Source organism: Trichosurus vulpecula, chromosome 3, assembly GCF_011100635.1.
Source record: "Trichosurus vulpecula isolate mTriVul1 chromosome 3, mTriVul1.pri, whole genome shotgun sequence".
NCBI lineage: Eukaryota > Metazoa > Chordata > Mammalia > Diprotodontia > Phalangeridae > Trichosurus > Trichosurus vulpecula.
Window position 1 is genome coordinate 135070171 of NC_050575.1, and position 14961 is coordinate 135085131.

The 14961-nt window shown below is 38.8% G+C and overlaps 1 protein-coding gene across 2 annotated transcripts in view; it reads right to left on the reverse strand.

The window, feature by feature from the left end:
• Positions 1-14542, reverse strand: part of LSM14A (LSM14A mRNA processing body assembly factor) — a 55977-nt gene extending 41435 nt beyond the window's left edge. The window contains exon 1 of one of the 2 annotated variants that reach the window (XM_036749595.1): positions 14141-14542. In XM_036749595.1, coding sequence (XP_036605490.1) covers positions 14141-14261 — 121 coding nt within the window. In that variant the 5' untranslated portion in view covers positions 14262-14542. The remainder of the gene's footprint in view (positions 1-14140) is intronic. The other variant, XM_036749596.1, reaches the window with a different exon arrangement.
• Positions 14543-14961: the final 419 nt, after the last annotated feature.

The window sequence follows — 14961 nt, forward strand, 5'->3', positions numbered from 1 at the left end:
ATTCCTTATTTGTTCAAGAATTCTTCCCCTAGAACGGCTGAACAAGTTGTGGCATATTAATGTAATGGAATACTATTGTTCCATAAGAAATGATGAGCAGGTGGATTTCAGAAAAACCTGGAAAGACTTACATGAACTGATGCTGAGTAAAATGAGCAGAATGAGAACACTGTACATAGTAACAACAACATTGTGCAAGGCAAGGATCTAAAACAATCCCAAAAGACTCACAATAGAAAATGTTATCCACATCCATAGAAAGAACTATGGAGTCTGAATGCAGATGGAAGCATACTATTTTCTTCCTCTCTCTATCTTTTTCTTTATCGTGATTTTCCTCTTTTGTTCTGATTCTTCTTTCAAAACATGACTAATACGGAAATATGTTTAATATGGCTGTACACGTACTGTCTATATCAGACTGCATACTGTCTTGAGGAGGAGGAAAATTTAGCACTCAAAATCTTATAAAAGTGAATGTGAAAACTAAAAATATATAAATTTAAAAAGAATTCTTCCTCTAGCTATACTTGTGAAAGCCATCTCCTTCCCCATCCCCCTGACACTGATCTATATCAGATTTCTATCTGATTACTTTCCAATTTTTATACAACAGTGAATCCTTACCCAAGAGCTGGGGTTTGAAGCTTATCAAACATTATGGTAAGTATTTTCATTTGCAGAAGCATGCTGTTTCACAGATGCGCTGCTAGGTGGCACAGTGGATAGAGCACCGGGCCTGAATTCACATCTTAGCTCAGACGCTTAGCAGCTGTGTGACCCTGAGCAAGTCACTTAACCCCGCTTGCCTCAGTTTCTTCATCTGTACAATGACCTGGAGAAGAAAATGGCAAACTACTCCAGTATCTTTGCCAATAAAACTCCCAAGTGGGGTCATGAAGAGTAGGACAAGAATGAACAAAAGCTGTACCACAGATCAATTTTCTATTTTTTTTACACCAGTACCAAATTGTTTGATGATCACTCCTACTTATTTTAACTTTCCCTTCAGGTTCAGGAAGCTTGTTTAGCTTGTGAATTTCTTTCTTCTTTATTATCCTATGTGTTCCCCACCCTCCCAAATCCTCCCCTGGTTCCCTGTAGAATCTCATGTATTGCTATAACAAACTCTGTGTTCAATCCTCTTTTGTCCATTTCATGTAACAGTGAGGCTTATTTAGTGACCACTACTCTCACCTCTTCCTCCATGTTGTTCTAATATGTCTTTTCTCTTAGATAGGTCTATTGTACTTTTCAGGGATTCTACTACTTGGGCAAGGTTTTCCACCTTGTTTCCTAGGCTATTTATTCTAACTTTCCCTTCTAGAACAGGCCCCCCCAACAGGCTTGTGAACAGACTTTAGGGGGTCTGTATACTTGGCTGTGGGGAAAAAAAAAACCACATCTTTATTTTCACTTACCTCTAACTGAAATTTGGTATTTTCTTTAGTTGTGAATACAAGCAACATTATTCTGAGAAAGAATTCACAGGCTTCACCAAATGCAAAGGGGTCCATGGAACAGAAATGGTAAGGAATTGGCACTCTAGAACTCATACCATTTTGAATTTCTTGCTTCTTTTCTTTGAGGTACTTTGTAGTCTTTCCAGACAAGCCATTTAGTTGTGTTTTCTCTTGAGGCTGCTTGACTTGTGGAGTAATTATTTTCTTATGGCCTTTCCTTCTGGGTGTCTCATGAGTCATACTACCTTTTTGTAGTATTTAGTGTTTTCTTTGGTTATTCATACCTCCAGACTCAGTTCCTGATTTGGGACATTGGATTGGGTTAAGTGCTGCCCCTTCTTTACTCTTTCTTGCATGGGGTAGTGAGGCCCTGTTTAGTCTTAAGTGCAGTTTCCTGAGCTCTTGCTCCTGGCTTTACCTCCCATAGGCTATACATTCTAGGTTTAGAATGCTCACAAGCCATCTCTGGATGAGGCAGTGCCACAGTTTTCCATCTTCTCTGGGCCTTTCCTGGTCAAGGCATTACCCTAATCTTCTAGCTTGTTCATATGGGTTCATGCCAGTTTTCTTGGCCAGATCTCTCTTATATATAGTGCTGCATCTTCTAGCTTTTTGTGTGTGTGTGTGGGAGGGAATAATGGGTCAGCCTTTGGCTGGAGGTGCTTACAAATGCTTCCCTTTGGATTTCTTGATCTGATGCCCTCTGTATAGCATCACTGGGGTATACTATTGGAGAACTAGGTCCTTTGCACCTATTTATGCTGCCATCTTAAATGGAACCCAATTCAACTGAATTTAACAAACATTTATTTACCAACTGTGTGCAAGGCCCTTCTCAACTATTAGTTCTTCCCCACCCCAAATTGTGCCACATTCATTTTGTACGTTAATAGGTATACAACTTGTTTCTTGGATACAATGTTAATTCTCTGAGGGAAGAGACTTTTTTATTTTTGTCTTTGGATTTTCACCATCTAGTACAACATCTGGCACATAACAGATTAGATAATGGTTAGCTTATATTATTTTTATTACTTAATAAATGCTTACTGATGGGTTGAAAGTCCTGTGATAAGTTCTGGAGACACAATAATGAAAAATGGCAGCCTCTAACCTCAAAGACCTTACAATATATTTGTTGGGCTATGTGTGCATATGCAATGATACACATATACATACCTATACATATAAGGTGAAGGGGAGGAGGGTCATAGATTTAGATCTGAAAGGACTTTAGAGGTCATTTAGTTCAATTCCCTCATTTTATAAATGAGTATCTAAGGCGCAGAAAAATTGAGTGACTTGTCCAAGGTCATTTAAGTAGCATGTAGCAGAGCCTGAATTTGGATCCTTCCTCTAATTGCAAATCTAGTGCTCTTTCCACTTGTAATGAATAATGTGAAATAAAATTGGAAAAGTGGGTTGGTGCCAGATTGTGAAGGGTCTTAAACGGCATATGCTTATATTTGATCAAGGAGGCAAGAGGAAATCACTACAAGTTTTTTAAGGAGGGGTGTGATACATTTAGACTGGTGTCCTAGGAAGATTATTTTGGCAGCTGTGTGAAAAATGGACGATAACCAGTTGGGAAATTCTTATAATAGTACAAGGAAGGATGGACAAGATGGGAGGTTATAGAAGTAAAACTCAACAGGGCAGTAACTGACTGGATGAGGAAGGGTGATGGAAAGCGAAGAGTCAAACAAACTCCAAAGTTTCTAGCCTGGGAGGGATGGGTCATGGTGCCAGCAACAGGAAAGACAGGAGGAGGGCAGCAGGTTTAAAAAGGAAGATGAGTCCAGTTTTGGACATTTTAAGTTCAAGACACCACAAGGATGTCTAGGTTGATATGTCTAGCTAGAAGTGCAACTCTGTGGGAGATGATGGGGCAAGATATATAAATTTGGGGTGCAATTGCATAGAGGTGCTAACTAGATTCATGGGAAAGATGAGAACACCAAGCAAGAAGTGCATATAGAGAGAAGAAAACATGACTAAGGGCAAAACTTGAGAATGGTACCTCAATGGGAAGGGGGGAAGAAAGAAGTTGATGAACCACTCTAGAAAGAGAGATGAAGAAAAGATCAGAATAGGCAGTGTCATGGACTCCAAATGAGAAAGGAATATCCAGTGGTCAATAGATGAAACAGAAACACCAAGAATGATAACTGAGAAAAATTGAAGAATTAACTAATTAAGAAGCCACTGTTTATTTTTTTCTTTTCTTTTCTTCTGTGTATATGGAAATTCTAATATTTGATGATGTTTGTCAAGTACAGAACAACAAAAAAATTTGGTGACCTCTGAGAAAGCAATTTCAGTAAAGCAGTAAGATCATAAAACAGATTGCAAGGAGTGCAGAGAAATGGAGGAAGCAAGTAGAGACTAAGCTTATACATCACATATTTTAATTAAGAGCTGGAAGGGATTTTAAAAGTCATGGTATACAACTCCATGATTTTACAGATGAGCAAACTGAGGCCCAGAGAGGGAATGTGCTTTGCCCAGGGACAGATATAGCTAGTAAGTGCCTCAGATGGAATCAGAACACAGTTCTTCCAGACTTCAAGTCCAGCATTCTATCTACCATCCCCATGATACCATTCTATACTTTCTGGGAAAGAATTTAGTAAGGATGCTGAGGAGAAACAGAAGATAACATGAGGGGATGTAAGAGTCAGGGGAATGTTGATATATACTGTGATAAAGAATTCCACTGACCTGATAAACTACTTCAAACCTTAAAAAATTATGTATACATCCTATTTCAAAAATCTCTAGGTACATGCTGAATTTGTAACCATTCTTTAAGACTCAACTCAAATACCACTTCCTCCATGAAACATTTTCTAATCCCCCAGGTTGGTAATAACTTTACCCTCAGACCTCATAGAACACTTTGTTTTATAACTCTCTAGAGAATTTTCACCTGTTAACTATGTGTGTAAGAGCTATCTATATTTGCAATTTACTCCTCTATTAGACGGAGGATTCTTTTCGGTATGGACTGTATCTTATCCATACTTTACATCTCATCTCAGTGCTCTTGCACAGAGTACGCAATAAATGTTTATTGTCTTATACTGTATATGTAGCTCTGAAAGGCCACTTTGCTGAAAAGAATAAATTGTTTAAAACTGCGCATATTTTGGAGAAAAAAATACAGCCAAGTAAACATGTTCATTCTAGAGTGTGGTATACACCACCATGGGACAAGTTCAAATTAGTTGCTTTCAATTCCAGAGTTATTTTGAAATAGAGTCAAATACAAAGCTATATTCTGTACCTCAGTCATACATGGCTCCTTTTCACTTCCCTCTTTCAAAATGCTATCTGTTTTTCACCTCTCTTTTTTTTTGTTTTTGGCAGGGCAATTGGGGGTCAAGTGACTTGCCCAAGGTCACACAGCTAGTACATGTGTCAAGTGTCTGAGGCCGCATTTGAACTCAGGTCCTCCTGACTCCAGGGCCGGTGCTTTATTCACTGCGCCACCTAGCTGCCCCGTTTTTCATCATCTCTTAACTTTCTCTTTTTGACTTTTGGTTCTAGCTGAAGGTTATCCTAACAGAATGGTAAACAGTTTTTAGGAGTTCTGGTTCCAAGTTTTCTATACTTGACAATAAGAAACCTCTTAAGAAGTCCTGGTAGACTATTAAAATACAAAAGAAGCTACAGTCAGAGACTGCATTGGCTTTCTACAGTTGTTTTTTTTTTAATTATTAAATTTATTTTTTATTTTTAGTTTAAAACATTCAGTTCCACAGGTTTTAGGGTTCCAAATTTTCTCTCCTTCCCTCCAAGACAGCATGTAATCCAACGTAGGTTCTACATTTACCTTCACATTGAACTTATTTGCAAAATAGTCCAGTTCTACAGTTGTTTTTTATACTCTAAGATGTTGGCTCCCAAGTCAGTTAGCAAGAAAAGAACAGAGTACTAGAAAAGCACCCTTCTAATCTGTGTATATCAAGCTAACTAAAGCTGGTCCAAGATTACAGCAATGCTGCAAGGGACTTTAATCTAGGTATTCCTAACTTGGAGGTCAGCCCTCTATCCTATATATACAATTTTGCCTTGTTTTGTTTAAATGATTTTAACATAACGATTCTAGAACTGCAGAAACAAAACAATGCCAGGATACTGTTAAAGCTCAAGGTTAATGCCAAAGATGTTTTCTCTGTGTTTCACAGTGAATGAATCTACACTCGTGGAATTCTAGTTTTGATTTTTTGGGAGGGTGGAGGGGCATTAAGAATCTTTAGGACTAACAATAACAGCTGAAATTTATTTGGCTCTTCAAAGCTTACAGATAACTTTATATACAATATTTAATATTCATAATGACCCTTTAAGAAAGGTACTACAGAAAAGAAACCAGGCTGAAAGACTGATTTTCTCATGATCACCTAGCTAATAATAAGTGTCAGAAGCAGGTCATGAACCCAAGATTCCCTGACACCAAGTTCAGCACTTTCTACTATGCTAGTCTGACTCAATATACCATGATGCCTCTCAATAAAACACAGGGGCAGATGGCAAGTGTCACTCTATGCTAACAAAAATCCTAAACTGTCCATACTTTTTGACCCAAAGATCCCACTGCTAAGCATAGCCAAGCTATGCCAAGAAGATCAAAGACAAAAAGTTCCATATATACCTCAATATTTATAGGGGAAGAGCAAAGAATTGGAAAGACAGTAGATATCCATTGAATGGGAAATGTTAAATAATCTGTTGTGTGTGAATATAATAGAATAATACTGTGCTATAAGAAATGATGAATATCAAAAATTCAGAGAAGCATATGAACTATACAAAGCAAAATTCAAAGAACCAGAAAAACAAGATATACAAGGACAATATAAATGGAAAGAACAAAACCAAAAAAGAACGCTGTGCAATTATAAAGGCCAAGCTTGGCCCAGAAGAAAGACACAAGAATGCAACTCCTTGCCTTAGTTGGAGAGACTATGGGAAAAGGTATGCTGGCAATATTTAACAATTGGCTCTCCAGGAAAAAAAAAAGTGTACAATACTTTAAAATCTTCTCTATCACTTTAAGTCCAGACAACCCACAAAACAAAAATCAAGCTCTGATTTGTAACATTTGCCAATTTCTAAGGTATAAATGCTCATAATGAAAATTTAACAATCAGCTGGCTGGTAGGAATTGGCTTCAGGATACTGTGGGGAAGGAATACTGCATAGGTTAGTGTAGTTGCTCTCCTAAGTTTTGCCGAACTGACTTTTTTCTTCTTTGTTACAAAGGGTGAAAGAGGAATATATTTGGAAATTAAGGTGGCATGAAAACAATGGAAAGCAATATGTACATTTTTTAAAATAAAAGATTTTCTTTAAAATCTGGGTTCTAATTCTATCCTCGATACTAATTCACTATGTGACCATAGACAACGATCTTCCTCTTTAAAGGGGAGTTTCCACACCTGTAAAATGAAGCCACAAGTGAAATAGATGATTTTTAAGGGTTCCTTTCAGTTCTAAAATCCCATCATTATCAATGATAAGGGACGATGGAGGACACTACTTAAGCATCTTACAGGTGACATCAATGTACCTATTTAAACTGTCACAAATGCCTTGATTTTGAAGACTGATAATTTTGAAAGCAGGTAGTTTTTATTACCTTTTTCTCCACAATGTATCATCATTCTTATTTTAATAATAACAGCCTGCTTTTTGTTTTAAGGTCTGTATAACACTCTTCAAAATTTTATCTTACTTTATCTTTACAACAGCTCTGGGAAGTAGGCAGTATCAGTATCAAAATGAATAAAGGTTTGGACCTGAAGTCAGGAAGACCTGAGTTCAAATCTGGCTTTAGATATTTAACTAGCTCTGTGACCCTGGGCAAGTCACTTTACCTCTGTTGGCCTCAGTTTCTTCATCTGTAAAATGGGGAAGGGAAATAGTACTTATCTCTCAAGACTGTTGTGAGAATAAAATGAAAGACCATTTGTAAAATACTTTTAAAAACACTATGTCAACTACAGCTAGATACAATTATCATCACCCCTATTTTACAGATGAGAAAACTGTGGCAGACAAAGTTTAAGAGTCTTGCTCAGAGTTACACAGCTAATAAGTGTTAGAGTCTGGACTTCAGCTCAGGTCTTCCTGAGTCCAGATCAATAGAGCCCTTTATCTACTATGAAACCTAGCTGCCTCAACGCTTTATTTTTCCATGAAATGGCAACCTAACACCCACCAGAGTAAGAATGAGTGGAACTGGCTTTAGCCATATAAATACTTCAAACTAGTAGTGTGTTTTGGACTAGATTTTTCACTTGAGAACCTTAGAATGGGTAGCCTCATATCTAAACCCCACTCTGTGCTAATGACTCTAGCCCTCCCCCTCCAAATTACAATGCTTACAGGAAACATGTTTCCCAATACTAGTATTCTATGATTAGGAGTGTTTAGTAACTATAACTGTCCCATGTGTGCTCAGTCTTCTCATGCTAAGTCATAGTTGGAAGAGATGATCTTTAAAGTACTTTTTTGGTTCTAAAATTACCTTGCAGGCAACATCAATGTATTTGTATAAACTCTTTCACAAATGCCTTAATCTTGAGGATTGATAACTTTAAGGATAAGAAGTAATAAAACAATGAAACCTATTTTACAAGTCCCAAACAATATAAGTCTTATTACTTTATCTTGAATTTTCTAGACAAAACATTAAGAGGTTAGTCATTAAAACTGAACTTACATAATTCAAATCCAAATCTTACGGAAGTCATAACCTCTAGGAGCCTCAACTTTTTCACTTTTCAAAATGGGGACAACAGTATTTGCAAAAGGTTGTTGTCACAGAAGAACTTTGAAGAACCATAAAATTACCATGTAAATGCGAATTGTAATAAATGACATATAGAGTTTTTAAGGGTTAGGCATTTCATTTGAGTCTCACAACGACCCTATGTATAGGTATTATAGTATTACTGCAGTTTTACAGATGAGAAAACCAATGCTCAGGGAGAGCAAGTGACTTGCCTGATGTCACATAGCTAGTAAATATCACAGGTATGCAGTAGCTGATAGAATGGAACTTGTATGGGGCTTGGAGCCAGGAGAGATCTGAGTCTGGTGGCTATTTACAAAGCTTGCTAGCCAGGTAACAATGCAGAAGTCACTTAGCCTCTTAAAGACTCAGTTTCAGTCTGTATAATGAGAACTACAATAGTACTAGTACCAAACTCACAGTACTGTTTTGAGGACTGAATGATATCGTCTTAGTAAACCTTAAAATTGCATATTTGAGTATAAGCTTCATATGATTACCTCAAGAATATTAATCCTGTTACCAGCCTTACTACTCCTAAACCTCATGTTCCTCTATCAAAGTCCTCCAATACCACAGTACCATGCAGAGTGTCCTAGGCTGGGCAAGACTATGCCAAAGTCTGATAGGTTCTACTAGAGTAGAAGCCAGACTTCAAGTAGAGACCCCTACCAAAAGACTGCAAGTCTATCTAAGGACCAGCCTAGCTAATTTGGAGAGGTCATTATCATTGAGCAACCTGGCTATTAAGCAAAATTTTTTTCAGCACCAGGAATTAATAAAAAATTCCTATTAATGAGTAAAGAGGTTGTAATATTCATTAATGGAGGGAAAACTCATTCATAAAATCATGTATCCTGGATAAAAATCACAGATCCTTGCAATTTTAAATGTTATCTTCTCCACTCATATCCTAGTCATAGAAACTATGAACTTAAAAAGCATTTGGAAACCTCTGAAATTAAAATGTTAAAATTTAGTATATACTTTTATTTTTAAGCAAACTGGTATACAATAGTTGTATAGTTTCACATATAATTCTATTCTTTTCTACTTTGTATATTGAGATGTATGTTAAATTCAGAAAAATAAACATTTTTAAAAAGGCATTTATACAATAATAAAAAAACCTAACACTGTCTCTATCTCCTTTTACATTATTAAAACACTATAATTTATACTGCCTGACAACATACAAATCAAATGAAAAATACCTACCTGACTGCAATTAAAAGTTTTCTGGGCTGTCATTGAGATACTACATATCTTTTTGTAAGTCATTCCCTTTGATTTTTAAGCAGACTTAAAGCTAATATGTGAAACCTAGGGTGGCATTCCTTATATATGGGCAACAAAGTATCATTTATTTGGCAGTTCATCTGGGGATGGGTATTCTGAATAGAAAAATGTCAAAGAAATCTTCTGATGCCACGTGTGAAAGGGAGCTGACTCTAGATTTTCAAAGGCTATGTAAAAGCTAGTTACCAAGCTAGAAAAGCTTCAAGTACAGGCCTGGGGATGGCTTTATTCCTGTCATCTGAGGGACAGGAGATGTTTGTCACCAGAAAGTTGGCTACCTACCAGAAGATGCCTGCCCTGCATCACTCCCCCTCCCCACCCCAATCCATATCACTGAACTTAAGGAGGTAGGAAATGTTAAAAAGGTAAGATAGTTCACATTTAGGCAGCACTTTAAAAGTTCACAAAATGTTTCTCTTAGTATTAAAATATAAAAGACCTGATGCAAGTCTGCCAAGATAAAATGTTCCTATTTTCTAACAGCTTGGAAATCTCTTCATAAGGTGGAAGTTGACAGGGGAAAAAAACAAACTTCTTCCTCTCCTACAGATGTGCTGCTTTATGTGAGACTAAGCACCCCAACTTTGAGTATATCCCATTACAGGAGTAAAAAATAAGGAGGGCAATCTTCACTTATCTTAGTAGTATCATGAGAAATAAAACAAGCTTTAAAGGAATTCCTAAAAATAAACTCTAAATAAAAAACTAATTAGGTCACCTAAAACTAAATAGAACCATCCTTTGTAATACAAATTAATACTGAGACAGTTGATTCTGAATACATCTGAAGGAAAAAAAGATCTAAGATTGTTAGCTTGTTACGATGAGGGGGGATACCACCACAATTGGTCCAACGATTAGCAGCCACCACTTAGAGGATCAAGTACTGATGATACCTAGTCCTGTATTGAAACTAACAGTAGAAGTTTAGCCTCATAACACATATTACTCCCTTCCTTTACTTTCAGGTGGGGGCAAATTGGCTTCTCCTTTCTTCACACACAGCACTCATATCTTCCAAATGAAGACCTTTGCACTAGCTAACCACTAACCCTCATTAACAGTAATGCATTCCCTCCTCACTGCCATCTTACTGAACCCCTCAACTTCTTGAAGATGCAGAGACTGTTTCTTTTTCTTTTTAGTTGTTTTATCCCATCAGTAAATACAGGGCGGAGCAAATGGAAAATATCTTAATATTGCTTGTTGATTTAACTGACTGAATGCCAACATAGTTTGGTAACAAATCTGAATTGAAGTCTTAAAACTACATTGTACTGTATGTTTTGATTGTTAGAATGATTTGGAGTAATTAAGAATGATTAATATAATTTCGTTAACATTTTATTACATGACTACTTTCAATAAATAATAACAATTTCCTTAACTAGACTTTGAAACTATTTTCAGATATATGAATGGGTGACATATAAGAATGATTAGATTTGTTCTCTGGAGGGCAAAGCCATGTGCAATAGTTGAAAGTTGCAAAGAAGCAGACTTGGGATTGATTTCAGGAAAAATTTCCTAGCGTCTGGCACTAACTAAAGGGTAGAATGGGTTGGCCTCAGAGAGGATAGGTTTCTCTTCTCTGTTATGGTACAGAAGGGATTCATGTTCTGCTAGCAGTTGAACTATACGGGATTCTGTGAAATAGGTGGAATTTCCAAATTTCAAGTTATCAAACTAGGCATACATTAAAATTTGATGTATTAAAGCTGGAACACAAAAAAGGCATTAGGTTTAAAATATGTAGATAGATTTTTTTCCTAAATAGGATTAGATTTCTATATTATTCCATGAAATTGTTGCAACAAGTAAATCATTTTTTGCAAAGCTGATAAAACTTGTTTCATTTCATAAACTCAAAAACCTCTGATACACATTAAGAAATCATTTTCTTTACTTAAAATATAGTGATACATGTGAAATGGATGAATTTCTGTTATGAAATTCTTATGCAGAATCATAAGTAGAATGACAATATAATTTTAAACTGTGGAACAGCAGCAAGCATTCAATTGTTTACTCAGTTAAGATACAAAGGACAAATTATGTGTGGGTAGGAATGTAAGTACATAAAGTTGCTAACAAAGCAACATAAAAAGTATCTTTACTTTAGACAGAGCCCAGAACCTTATCTTAGGCTGCTTAGAAGTCAACTGAAGAATAATGACTGCTGATTCAGTGAAAATGTGGGTTGTGACAGAATGCAATTTTGGCATAATGCAAAAAGTTAAGTTCAAGCTTTAACCAAGTACATTCTCACTGGTCATCTTTTGTGGGTATGGAGAATGGAAAAAAGATGAAGTTACTGATAACAAAGACTGGGAAATTTGCACTGTTTCCTTTTTTATCCCTCAAGGCCTATTAGACCGATGAATGATATAAACAGAATATTTTTCAAAAGTTGCTCTAAAGTAATATTCTAATTTGGAATTATTTTTTCAGTTGATCTCTCTGAATTATTTATTTCTGATAACCTTTTTGTAATTACTAAAAAAGTGTAGAAGAGTAGATGATGGAAATTGCATAAATATAAAACTATAAATATATTAGGATTCCAAACACCGAAAGAGCAAAAACAAGATGAATTTGTGTAAGGTCAGTTGCATCTCCAAAGAAGCAATAAATACACCATGTGTAAACCAAAAGGGTTCCAAACATTCTGTCTAATCAGAAACTTCACCCCAGGTAGTTAAGTATTATTTTCCTGGGGATCCTTTGGAAAAAGCTAATTGTTTCAATGATGCAATGTTTTTAATTAGACAAGGATAGTTTTATGACACTTTTCTATTTTTTATACTACTTTTGCTCTTGGAAGAAAAATTTTTTAAAAGAGAATGGCTTTAAAATACCAGTATAACTAAGAACACAAATACAAGACCACTAAAACTAATTAAAGGAATAAAAAGTAAAACTTTGTCATAAAAAGCATTCTGCCACCCTATGAATGTGGTTATAATATACAGTGTGGATCAAATTGTGCCCCCTATACACAATGACATATAGCACATGTCTTTTCACTATAACAGACAAGCTCTGACAGATGTTATCCTTGCCTCTCAACAGTGTCATGGGGGGAGGTATTCTGAAAAGGGACAGTAACTGACACTAATATTTTTACTTTCTGATAAGTGTGAAATAGAAAGTGTTAACTAAGGGGTATTTTCTGAACTTTGAAACTTTGGCTTCTACAACCCAAGCACAGGTTCAATTAAAAGCTAATTACACCAAATAAATTGGTTAAAAAAAAAAGTACATATATACTTTTACCTTTCTTCACACTCAATTATTCCCTTCTCCCCCCATGGTTTGAGACAGAACCTTAGAGAGAGAATAGGGATCACCACCTGTTTCCTAGGAAGACATCATGCTATTCTTTTTAGTTTGCAATATTGTCACTTTTGAGCAGTATGAGAGTCTCTAGGCCAAAAGGCCTGAACAGATTTACTCTCTTCATTTCTTTCTTCCCATCTAAGGAGCAAAAACATGTGAAAAGAAACAAAAACCAGACATCCTGTGGCAATGCTGAACGCTACCAGTAGGACAAGTCTCATATATATCCCAACTCAGAACTTTCCCCTTTTAATCACAAGGCTCCACAAAGATCCACATTATCACTACAGTCTATTCAGGTCTGCTTTTCCAACATACATCTTAGACTCAACTCCCTTTCAATCTGTTTCCAAGTCACAGAAATGGACTCCAAGAGCTAGCTGAACTCCAGTCTTGTTCAGAATGGTACGTTTAATACACACCCTAAATGGGTCATTGCATAAGCTTTTGGAACTATTCTGGTTTAGCAGGCAAATACTACTTTTCAAACAAGTTGCAGCTTAGTGTGTTATTTATAGTCTTTTTAGACCCTTTAACCTACAAGGTACACAAAAAAATCGTGGCACACTGTTCACATTTTCTTAAAATTTCACGACGCTGAAATGCTTCTAATTGGCAATACAAAATTACACTTTTTTTTCCAAACAAGGACGACACAAGAAATTATAGCTAATACTAAGGTTATGAAAATAAAGAGGTCAAATTTATTAAGAAGGAAACATTTTTTTTAAAACGTCCTAGTTTTTGTTTTGCGATATCTGGGGGCAGTATCGAGGAATTTTTTGAGCTTGGAAGGGGCCTTGGAGATCATCTTTGACTGTTTCTGGCGACTCTCTTACTGGGAGTGCCTCGAAGGCCTCCCCCCCTCGCTGACCCCCTGTAATTTCACTGTTTCAGCAGAGTGGCTTTTGTGCCTAGGCCTCGCCGGGCTCGGGGGATGGGAGGAAGCTCAATGGCAACTCTTGAGCCCGCCGCTTTCGCGGACTCGAACCTGCGCGTGTAACCCCCGAGTCGGCGTCATATTGTGTGGTGAGACCGCCGGTGAGGAGGCCCCCGCGCAATCAATGCCCTCCCAGAAGCCCGGGCAGCGGCGGCGGCGGGCGGGGAAGGAAGGCAAGCCGGCTCCTGGCCCGAGGTCGGGGCCGCGACCCTGGGGGCCAGGCCGGGGCGCCGAGTCCTCCCGCCCTCCCGCCTCCCCGATCCCGGCCCGCCCGCTGTCCGTCGGCCCCGGCCGTACCTTTGGCGAGGGCCACGGTGGAGTTCTCCGTGTCGATGGTGTAGAGGATGCCCTCGTAGCGGATCTCCGCCTTGGAAATGAGGCTGATCTTGCTGCCGATGTAGGGGGTCCCTCCGCTCATGGCGCCGCCCCGGCCCCCGCCGCCCCCGGAGCCCGGGCAGGATCCTTAGAGAGGCCTATCCGCTGCCGCTGCCGCCGCTCCGGCTCCCACCCCCAGCTCCGTCCCACGACGAGCTGGCCCGCCTGGCCTCGGCCTCGGCCCGCTCCGCCGACTACTGCAGCCGCCTCTCTCCCAACATGGCCGCCCTCCGCTCCGCTCCGCTCGCCCCGCTCAGTCGCTCGCTCCCTCCCCCGCCCCCCACAACCAGCCAAGTAGCCTTGCCTTCCCCCTCCTACAAGCGCGGCGGCAGCAGCGGCGGCGGCGGCGATAGCGGCGGCAGCCGAGGGGGATGCCGGGAGGAAGCAATCACGTTTTGTCTCGCGAGATCTCTTCGGTTCGGACTGTTCTGCGTGGAGTGGTGGCGGCAGGTTCGGGAAAGAGAAGCCGGCTTGCCTGGGGTTCTTGACTCGGCCGCGGGGAGCTGTAGCGCGTGTTAGCCCCGGGCCCCGGAAATGCGTTACGGTAAATGAAGCCCCTGGGGCCTGCCACCATGCTGCTTCTCTTCTTAACGCTGAGCGACCTGCGATCCTAGCGAGCACATTTCTGGGGGTGCCAGGTTGGCTGAAGCCCCTGGCCACCGACCCCCGTTTGCCTGGGAGCCCCTCGGAGGCCCTTTTCAGGGAGGATAGAAGAAAACTATTCTTGAACATTTGGTTTCGGT